We start from the raw sequence: 11,192 nt of genomic DNA, 5'->3' as shown, positions 1-11,192 counted from the left end.
TATTGGTCTCTTGTTGAAATCCTTTACCATTCGATACCATCTCTTATTGCAAAAATATCCTATTAATTTTGGTCTATCCTAAATGTGTTATGTCTTTCAAGCCTAGTAACTCTCTGAGTTATTGACGGACCTATTCTGTTCCACTTCCCAGACCTAGTTAAAGGTCCCCTCTCATATATCCTGCAAACAGGATCTGGTCAGATAGATGGCCACAATGTATATGGTATTATTCTAACACCTTTAATCTTGCAGTATTATAGTCACAGGATGTAACAGAGATTAATACGTATGATAACGTGTGGGCCTTGTAAAAGGGCTAGAGGGGGGTGCTGAAGACCAGGAATTTTCCTTCTGGGTGAGTTTACCCTACTTAGGGTGATTCCTAGGTATTGGATCCTGGTATTCTAAATATTTATGAACCTGATATTCAATGCTAGTATATCATGTATCCCTCAAGTATTGTTTGAGGTGAAAGTGACTGTAAATATTTGTAAAAACTTCGACTCACATGAGGAAACACTCATGTATTCACTCTGAATGGGTCGACTTCAGAATTTCTTCAGCGTACATCTGTCCAGCTAGAGCAGATGTATGTTTAAGTAGTCGCGCGCTTGGAATTTTGTCTAATAGTTGATTTCAAAGGAAGACCAGTGTTGATATAGCTTGAATTGCGATGGAGCTGATAAAAATTGTTTCAATGACTTCGAGGATCTTGTCATCCTCTATATTATCTAACTTAGAGGCAAGTATTGACCTTGTTGAATATTAATAGAGGTAATGGATTAAAGTAAGTATGATTGAAATAGAATGTAAAACCTTTATGAAGATTAATTGCTATAACTATTTACTATTACTTTTGAAATTCAATTGACTTAGGATAATATTATTATTAAAAAATCTATCTTCTAATAGTTATTTATACTAAAAGACCTAGATAATAGCTCTAAATTACAGGGTATTCAGCAGAGTGTTGTTTGCAAAACATGTTTAGTGAATTTTGCCAAACAGCCACTTGGCCTTTGGCTTTGTCTTTGAAGAAGAGAAGTTGTGTAGCCGGTTGGGAGTTTGGAAACCTGGTTGTTACATACTAGTACGGGTTCAGATTGAAGTAAAACATGGGAGAAAGCTTGAGTGTCAGAAGGCTTTTTCAAGGTTGAGTCTGGTAAATCATTGTACCTGATCTTAGAATAATCATATGCATAACAGGGTTATAGGATGGAACTTTAGGAAGTGCGGTATATCCATCAAGTGGATAAACACCAGTTGTTATGAGGGCAGATTTGATGTTTTGTACTCTAAATGCTTTTTCTTGTGCCTGTGAAAGGAACTCCCAAAAGTGGACTTTTGATACACCATATCTTCCATAATAAAATTCTTTTTCTAGTATTTGAGCATAATAGTTCTTGTAGGGTTCAAAGATACTGATGTCGAGAGATTGAAGTAGATTTGTACTATGCAGAGGTAGACAGAATGCAATAATATAGGTATTAATGCAGTACAGTAGGAACCCATGCGATACATGAGATTCATAACTATTGAATAGAATAATTCACTATTGACGACTCAACTTTTTTGCTGATATGCTATTTGGACCAAAGTGATCTATTAGGTAGCCTAATCCTATCTTATTGTCTGTCCATCTATTGGGTGAATAGTCACGTAAAACATCTTTTAGAAATAGTAGTGATAGATCAAACCAACCAATATGAAATCCTTTTACCTTACAGATAATCATAGGACTTATATTACTTCCATCAGTGCATATTCCCTTAATTACTGTTGCCATTTCTCAATCACCATCTATTTGTATATAAGTAAAGTATAAATATAATTCTTTAATTATTTATAGTTCTTGGATAAAAGTCATTGTTGGCGGGTCTAAGTACCTCTAGAACATCCCAAAATAGTCTAAATTCAAGGTAATTCAAATCACAAATTGCATCCTCACCTCTTGATCAATTAAAACAAAAAAGATATCAATAGATAGCTGACAACCTAGGAACTCTGAAATTCATATTTCTATGATAAAATCATTTGTTCAGTGAGCAGCTCTTAGTACTTGGTGTGGCCTATTCTAAAATCTAACCTAACTGCCAAGAATTTGTATAGGCACTCATACAAAAAAATACTTGCTCCCAAAATCACCAATTCCACATTGCTACAGTTCACACAATATTGAACCATATGCTTTAAAATTCAAATCTCAGAATTAGAACACCTAAGATCATTATTTCAGGAAGAATTGAACTACTTCTACCACAGGTGGGTGAATTATGGCACAGTGAAAAATATCATTTTTGGTATAAAAGTGGTTATTAATGATAACTTTTGTCACCAAACTGTACATACTAAATGATTGTAATGCTCTGTTAAGTCCCAATTCTTGAACATCAACAACTTTTTCTGAATGGGTAGCACTTATCAGAAGCCCAATTTCATCAAAGTTGTACAGATTTTCTGGCTGTACATTATAGCAGTTGATAAGTTCTGTTAACTAAATATATAATATTAATTTAAATTATAATAAAGTTATAAATCAGATAAAAGCTACTTATATGATCAAAGTACATATTCAGTACTATAGAATTATTTGCTTACAAGGCATGGCATTTAATAAAATTGTAAACTCAATGGTTTCTGATAGTTCCTTCTGGCTCACACAATTGTATTAGACTATGAGCCATATCTTCCACTGCTTCATGTCAAGTAGGCTGAAGCCACGAGCTCAACAAACTGCATCGGTCTAGAACTGTCTTCTCTTCACCTACTATTAACTTACACTTCTATTCTATTCCTTCTTTCCTACCTCCACGACCCTTTATTGCATGGCATAAAGTTGAATATGCAATTCCACAAGCCTCAGCATTCATTTTCCAGTTTGGAGTAGGTCCATCATGAAGTTCTCTTTCAATCCATGTTATCACCATATGTTTTTGTTTTTTTTGGTCAAGACTAAAGATTTTGGAAAGGGGTAAAGGTTTTGAAAGAACAGGCATTTAAATAAATGTTGCTTTATGGAGGATATAGTAAGGGGTTCAAAATACTTTTATTAAATACATGATATGCAGACCATTTATATTTACTACTCTGGTACCTGGATCTTGCACCATTGTTGGTCATACTTCAGCTGATTGTCTTGGAGTCACTTGTTCTGTTTTAGGTTAAGTGTGAGCTTGTAATCACACACACTTCCATTTTTCTGCCGCCACTCTCGCGACTCAAGAATCTCGCAACGCCGGAAAAGACCGTAAATTTATGATAATACCATGAACCTCTCTAAACGCTTTTATCAGATTATCAGCCAAATCAGCGTTTCGAGCCGGGATAGGTTTAGTCTATTTTGGTTCAGCAAGTCAGTAGAATTTCGAGCGCTAGTTATTTAATATCCAGCGGGCTCATACGATGCCAGGAAAACGCCAACCCTCCTCAGAGCTTTTGCCGCCGGGGCCTTCCTCACGACGTTGTGATCGGCGGGGGTGATGGGGTAACTCAGCAGGAGCAGGACTGGTAGACTCTTACTCGAGGGATCAAAGTTCCGGTTGCACTTGTGAAAGCATAGTACAAAAAATTTATGGGGGGTATAATAGACTGTTGGAATGGGACGCCTCTGCTAGAGTAACCTTACTGCACAGCATGCATCCCCCGCCCCACCAGATCCCGGCGATACCGGAATACCCTACGAGTAATCCCCGACTGACTGACCGTGCTCGCTCAGGGAACCATCTGCACTCCACTGCAGTACAGCGCTCATGCAAAAGCGCCCTATCATGTAGCGGGGCGATCGGGGGCAAGCAAGCAAGCGGGAAAGTAGGTATCAAGCTAAAGCACGTACGGTTACTCGAGTATGTTTTGTGTCGGTGGTATAGCGAGTACGGTAAAAGCTTCAACGTGCGTGCGCGCTCGTTCAACGCATCGGTCAGGATAATGACATTCTCGGATACTGTTCGAGTGGTGGTAGATAAGTCGATAAGCAAGCTGTTACATAAGTGTTACAATGCTGCCGGTATGGGCTCGGTTGGTGCGATGTGGGCATCGCGCAGGTTTGGTAAGGTGGTGGTGGGTCCGGCGGGCGAGGGGAAGCAAGGGAGGGAGGGAGGGCGAGTGAGGTTTTATGAAGGCTTCGCTATCTATCGTGTAGTGAATAAAGTTACCGTGCAGTACCTAGTTTAGGTTGGTTTGGTTAGTTCATCATTGGTTGGGAGTGATGCTCGGGTGCGATCATGGGGTGTGTTTTATTCTTCCGTGATGCTGTTATGCTACTATCCTGGTACTGTACTGTACTAGTACAGTACTGTACAGCACAGCACAGTACTTGTGGCACAAGTTGAGCAACCCCCCCCAGATATCATGGGAACAGACAAACCCAATCTTCTACCGGTACTCGTACCATCCTGGCCTTGAACATCGATCGCATGATGCCATCCCCGAAAATGCTTGTTTACTCTCCACACCCCCGCAACCATGGGAGATGCGAAGCGCGTTCTGCAACATTGGCACGGTTGGAACCATCACAAACGAGCCATCGGGTTTCCGTTCGGGTATCTTGCTCGGCCGGCAAGTCTATTTCAACATCGCGGCAATCACCATGTCCGCCATCATTTTCTGCTTATTTTCTTTTTTGCTGTGAGCACAGTTTGAGTGCCGATGTGGTAATTAATAACCTACAGTATTGCGCTTTTTTTTTCTTTTTTGTTGGCTTTGTGTGTGTGTGGGGGTTATATTGCCAGGAGGAAGGGTAGGAAGAGCATTGCCTTCTCTGTGATATGCATAGAGGTACAGTACAAGTACAGAAAATATTCTGGTGGACCGTGTGCTCGGTTCTGGATTCTATGTTAGAGCTCCCTCTGGTCTTAGTATTCTAACACATACCGGTACTTATAAAGTGGTGTATTTCCCATTTCCCAGTGTTTTTTTTTCTTCTCCATCGGATGGCAGTTACACTGGACTAAACGACACATGACCGAACGAACTAACGACATGGACGTGACTAATGCTAAGGAGGACGTTGCCAATTCGCCAGTCGCCAGTTATGTTCCCACGGAAAAAAATGTCGAGGAAAGGTGGTTCGTCACTGCTTGGGAAGAGATAAAGTTCTTGTTCACCACTAGAGAGGGTTTACTTGGGGATTATGAGTCGGTTTACCATCTCCGTTTCCACGCGTTCCCAATTGAACTCTGCTAACGGGAGGACGGTAGCTATGCCTGGTTATTGACGCCGGATATTCCCCCCTTTAATCGAAAGTATAAAGATCGGGTGAAGCCCTTTTACGGCATCGATGAGAGGATACCGTTGCTGTTGACCGTGTTACTGGGTTTGCAGCATTCACTTGCCATGATGGGCGGTGGTCTGTATTGTGCTCGTGTGGCCATGTAAAGAGTTAACTAATGGGTTTACAGTCGTTACTCCACCATTATTGATTGCTGGGGCATCAGGTGCAAATCTCGATGCCGAGACCATCTCCTACCTGGTCTCGGTATCCCTGATCCTCTCTGGGATATTCAGCATCTTCCAGATCATGCGCTTTAAAGTCTTTAATACCGGGTTCTACATTGGCACGGGTATGATATCAGTTGTTGGGGAAGCCTTTGCCGTAGTTCCTATCGCCCAGGCATACTTTTCCCGACAGTACGAGGATGGTCACTGCTCTTTGGTAAACGGTGTTAAGCAGCCATGCCCGGATGCCTATGGTAGTTTTATTGGGACTGTGGCAGTTGTCATGTTGTTTCAGATCCTAATTAGCCTCATCAAGCCCAGGACTCTAATGAAGATCTTCCCCAACCTGGTTACCGGGATGGTCCTGCTCTGCATTGGGGGATCCTTGGTTGCTAGTGGGGTGAAGAGCTGGGCTGGCGGCAGTGGTCCTTGTGAGTTTCGCTGGGCTAGAAGGAAGGGATAGGGCTGATAAGAGCAGGTATGGCGAGACCCGGAACCGGATTCTTCAAGTTGTGCCCGAATATCAAAGCACCCGAACCACGGCCTTGGGGCGACCCTTCCTTTATTGGATTAGGTTTCTCTGTATATATTACCATCCTCCTGGTGGAGCTTTTCGGAGCCCCTTTGATTCGGAACTGCTCCGTTGCAGTTGGACTGTTAGTTGGAGCCATAATTTCCGCCGCCACTGGCTTCATCGACACCAAGAACATTACTTCCGCTCCGAGTGGTACATTTATTTGGGTCAAGACATTCCCGTTATCCGTGGACGGGAGTCTTGTGTTGCCCTTACTTGCCTGCTGTATCACGACACTCGTTAGCTGTCTTGGCGACGTCATTGCTACCGCCGAGGTAAGCGGAATAGATATAGACGGAACGAGCAGCGATTTGGACACGCGGGTTCAAGGGGGATTGACGGCCGACGGGGTTTGGAGTGTCCTTGCAGCTCTAGGAACATGTACCCCTCTTGTCTGCTTTGCTCAAAACAATGTAATCATTCTTCCCCACTCTTTCGTACTCCAACTGACCTCCCCAGGGAGTAATCGCTTTGACGGGCTGTGCCTCTCGCAGAGCAGGCTACGCGTGTTGCTTTTTCCTGCTTCTTGCAGGCATTGCTAGTAAATTCGGCGCATCAATAGTCGCCCTTCCGCCCAGCGTAATCGGGGGAATGACAACCTTCCTCTTTACCACGATTGTAGTCTCTGGCCTTCGGATACTCTCCACAGTGATTTGGAACAGGCGCAATAGATTTATCGTCACAGCCGCGTTGACACTTGGTTTAGCAGATTTGATTGTGCCGGACTGGCTATTGCATCTGTTGCCAAGCGGAAAAGGGGGAAGTCTTCAAGGGTTCTATGATGGGATCAGCGTGGTGATCAGAACAGCGTATTGTCTTGTTGCAATAGTAGGAGTTGTACTCAATTGGATCATTCCCGAGGAGAACAGGGGCGATGGTGGGCTTTTAGGGGGTGGGACTGGTGATAGAGGTGTTGTTGAGGGGACTGAGCCGGGAAGAAAGGTGGACTAGTTTGTGCGTCGTTTATTTCAATGTCCATTTCTTCCAACTTCTGAAAAAATCCATTGTTTTTAGTATCTTTTAGTGATTGGACAATCTTGAAAATATTCTAGCCACTCTCTTTCATCTATTGTACGATACAAGTAGGCCATTCTCTCCGACGTCTCCGTGAGAGAAGGCAACCCTGTGCCTGGTCCTCCCATGGCCCGGCAAATGCGTGCTATTGCAACTGGTACTGCTGATACTGTCTAGCGGCGCCAAGAACCGCGGAAGTTGCTCAGCAACCAATCAAGGTCGCTTGTGATAAAAAGAAACGGGTGTCAAATATTTTATAAAGTGAGATGACATCGCTCATGGTAGCCCCTAGACCCTTGAAGCTCATAACTGCTTTCCGATTGTACGACACCACTGGCTGGACCTTGAGTTGAAAGTTATATTGCTGGTTCTTTATAGTGTTGCGATAATTTAATAGGTGGCGGAGTTATTCAAGTCCGTTAACTACCGTATTCGGGGATGTTGAGAATAGACGCGGTTATCGTTACCGTTGCTGTTAACGAGCATGTAAGTAAGTTACCCCTCTTCCCTCGTATCATAGAATACATTCAACCCGACATCCCCTGAATTATCAGCGAAGACTATTCCCAATGATTAGAAATTATTGCTGTTATAACATCCTGACCTCAATGCGATCAGGGGTCAATTGTTGCTGTTGGGGGGGCACTACCGTAGATGTCTTTTCCCTTCTCATAGCCTTCCTCCGGGTCACCTGCGCGACTCGGTTTACTCTTACACCTTACTCGAAATTCTCGCGGGATTCAGCGACAGCAAGCGCGACCGCGCTTCGCCATGACTGCCAGCTTTCACTTAAACTGCATAATTATGCTAAGAGAGCGTTTGGATTTCGGAAATTGGTCCCTAGCCGATGGGCACGGGAGTTATGAATACCGGACGGACATTTAGGTTTTCCTCCACAGAGGGCCAGGATCAGCTCCCGTGTCGTGTCTATGAATAGTTCGTCTTCAGCTTCGTACGAGTACCGCATCCGCGTCGTAGTACAGTACAGGTTCTTGCTCGCGGTCTGGGATCCCTGAGCTCCAATATCAAATTCTCAGTAACAATATTCATTACTTTTATCGAAAGCATTCGTCGCTATCGGCTCTTCCGGGAGCACGCAAGCTACAGGTACAGTACTGTCACTAGTACTATTTGGCTCGGGTCAGTTATCATTAGCCTATTCAGTATCGGCCTGGGCCAACGGCCCAAGCCCGGGTACAGTTCCGTGCATGAGCATATGCACTTTCGTCCCTGGTGTCTTGTTTGGAAGGTAGCACGTGTATCCCTTGCAATCGTACCTGAATAGTGTAACGTTGATGGGATTAATTTCTGGAAGGAAATACTTGCTCATGTGTAAGTACGGTATTCGGTATAAAGTACCGTAAAAAAAACTCTCATCCCTCCGTCCGTTGGAGCGCCTAGGAGACCGGTCTCAGTTTGAAACCATATTATAGTAAAGCTGTTCCCAGTTAAGGAAGGATACTTTCTAGATCCCGTTATTTTCTTGACTGGATCCCCTAGGCGCAGCGCCCAATGGACTATGGGATATTCCACTTATCTCCCCCGATCCTGTGATAACACTCTTGAGAAGAATCATCGTTTTCCAGACACGGTAAAAATGTCGGCCTGCTATAGTAGATGTCTTGGTTCTTATTTACCGGCTTTCGCAACTCTCCTACAAGTACCGGTAACCCATCGAACTAAGCCTATTGTGGGCTGGCAAGCTGATTTTCCAGTGATAATCTGATACCGGTAGTTGATTTGCCAGAGTCCTTACCGTACCCGGACACAAGGGATTGAGGATTTGTGTGGCAAATTATCTGCGCACCTCTGAGAGCCCGCACTAAATTCAGACTCGAGTGTTCTGGTTCATGCCGGATACCCGTAACTTAACTTATGCCTCCTTGCTTCCTGGCGTCAGCCAGAAGCAATTCCGGGCTGCTACCTTTTCTCCCCGAAGCCTGTATTTAAGCAGCTCAATGACATCGACAGATTTAGACAACCTGCGCAATCATGAAGACCCTTTCGGTATTGTTCATAATCTTTTCGGCTGTCCAGGGTGCTGCCATCCCGTCGCCGGGACCTGATGGGAAGTATACTCTCACTGCAGAGGGTATTCGTGCCCAGGTAATCCCACTCCGATGTCGTCAATTGAACAGGGTTGACAGGTTGTGGCAGTTCATCCCATTTGGAGCAGCAATCACGAACCTCTTTGTAGAGGGTGCAGATGGAGTTGAGAGGGATATCGTCATCGGATTTGACGATGTTTCGGAATACCGTAAGCCTATATCCTTCTCTCAATGGAAGCATGGCCAACGCGAGTCCAGCTGCGCACGGGTTAGGACACTACGGTGCTGTTCCAGGGAGGTACACGAATCGTATTGGGAATGCCCAGTACACCATGGACGGTGTTACCTATTACTTGGATAAGATTGACGGAAATAATACCCTTCACTCCGGGCGCAATGGATGGGGGTACAGGACTTTTAATGTTGCCGCCCTCAGCGAGAATTCCATCACATTTTCTATCCACGATGCTAGCAATTCCTCCATGGGAATGCCCGGGGACGTGGACGGCTACATCACTTATACGCTCTCGCAGAAGACTTGGAGTGTAAAGATGGAGGCAACTGCTCCCCAGCACAAGACCCGTACGCCGCGTAGCTTTCCCCTGTACTGTCAGGTACTGACTTTACGATAGCATTGATGTTGACCCAGCACACTTACTGGAACCTCGACGCATTCGGCAACCCGGACACCGACCTAATCTGGAATCACTCTTATTACATGCCATTTTCCCAACGCCTCCTGGAGCCAGATCCGAGCATGCTTCCGACCGGGCGAATTATCAGCATTCCCGCTGGTGAAATCAATGACTTTTGGTCAGGGCCCAGGCTCCTCGGCGCAGGTAGTAATGACCCACTCTGGAAGGGGAATTGCGGAAGCGAGAGCGGTTGTGAGGGATATAATAATTGCTGGATCGTCGATAAGCCGACATCCCAAGCCACCGCGCCCGTCGCGACCTTAAGCAGTGCATGGAGTGGGATCAAGGTTGATATCTACACTGATCAGGCTGGGATGCAAGTGTATACTTGTTATTGGACGGGAAGTACTGTGACTCTTTGTTCCCCATTTTGTGGCGGGAACAGCGTGATTTATTAGAATAGGTGATCTGCCCATCAAGAAGACACAAGGAGGCCCGGGAGCGGCAACAGACGGGTTCATGAAACCTAGCGGGTGCGTTGCGCTTGAACCGCATGATTGGGTTGACGGTATCAATCAGTATGTCTAATCCCTTCCTCAGTTTCTGGTGCGCCACTCTTGTGCTAACCGGGATAAGTCCGGAATGGGGAAGAAAGCAGATCTACGGGCCCGGGGAGACGTACACATGGGAAGCGACCTATAAATTTAGCACGTTGTAGGGGGGGCTTTTCGCTTCTGGGGGGAATAAAATCACGGCGGTGCAACATTTAATGGAAGAAATTTAGTAATTCGAGTGATGGTTTGTGACGACGAATTGGTACATATTGGGCTGGGTTTTATTTTGGCTGTGCGGGTGCGACGTTTGGTACGGAGTGCGTTTGGATGGCCTGGAAAGCGCTGGGGTGCGAGCATATACGCGTCCCATCACACGGATATCTAAAGGCGACATTTTGGTACATAAGACTGGGGGAGATGACTGACTTCTTGGATCGTTATGCAATTTAAGATTGCTTTAAAGTGTATATGGAATATGCTTAGCACATTGCCGTACCGTAGCATTTTACTTGAGCATAGGACTTGGGAGGGAGACCTTATCTCGCGGTTGGTATTAAAGAAAGATTTAAAAGGTTGGACAGTTCAGCTATCCCAGCAGGGTGGTTCACTGGGAGCGGTTACGATTACGATTACGATTACGAGTTTATGATTCCGTAAAAACCCTTACGATTCCCCACCGCCCCCACCCCGCTAATCTAGTGACCCAATGACAAGCTCTAGAGAAGGATTGGTACCTTCCTAGCGCGGTATAGCTTGAGTACCTGAGATGGCTATGTTGGATCACATTAAAGTTAATTGGTTTTTCGCAATTCCGTCAACTTGCCGGACTAAACCTAACCTTCAATATAATTTATTTATCCTAACCTGGGCTGATCCGCCATTTAACAGTACAGGGACCTCCAGCCACGGCGAATCGCAAGAGTTTTTACTTGTA

At 44.9% G+C, this 11,192-nt stretch overlaps 2 protein-coding genes; both read left to right on the top strand.

The window, feature by feature from the left end:
* Positions 1 to 4,739: 4,739 nt before the first annotated feature.
* On the top strand, positions 4,740 to 7,062 carry GSTUM_00005773001 (uncharacterized protein). XM_002837826.2 has 5 exons: positions 4,740 to 5,132; positions 5,196 to 5,344; positions 5,397 to 5,864; positions 5,912 to 6,420; positions 6,467 to 7,062. The coding sequence occupies exons 1-5, from the start codon at positions 4,978 to 4,980 to the stop codon at positions 6,956 to 6,958; spliced, it is 1,773 nt and encodes a 590-aa protein (XP_002837872.1). The 5' UTR covers positions 4,740 to 4,977; the 3' UTR covers positions 6,959 to 7,062.
* A 1,951-nt stretch (positions 7,063 to 9,013) lies between these two features.
* GSTUM_00005772001 (uncharacterized protein) lies at positions 9,014 to 10,422 on the top strand (the record flags this gene model as incomplete). Its single annotated transcript, XM_002837825.1, has 5 exons — positions 9,014 to 9,278; positions 9,328 to 9,651; positions 9,702 to 10,109; positions 10,168 to 10,282; positions 10,341 to 10,422. The coding sequence occupies 5 exons, from the start codon at positions 9,014 to 9,016 to the stop codon at positions 10,420 to 10,422; spliced, it is 1,194 nt and encodes a 397-aa protein (XP_002837871.1).
* Between the last annotated feature and the right edge of the window lie 770 nt (positions 10,423 to 11,192).

Source organism: Tuber melanosporum (genome assembly GCF_000151645.1).
Source record: "Tuber melanosporum whole genome shotgun sequence assembly, scaffold_20, strain Mel28".
NCBI classification, from domain to species: domain Eukaryota; kingdom Fungi; phylum Ascomycota; class Pezizomycetes; order Pezizales; family Tuberaceae; genus Tuber; species Tuber melanosporum.
This window is presented reverse-complemented; position numbering and strand designations above follow the sequence as displayed.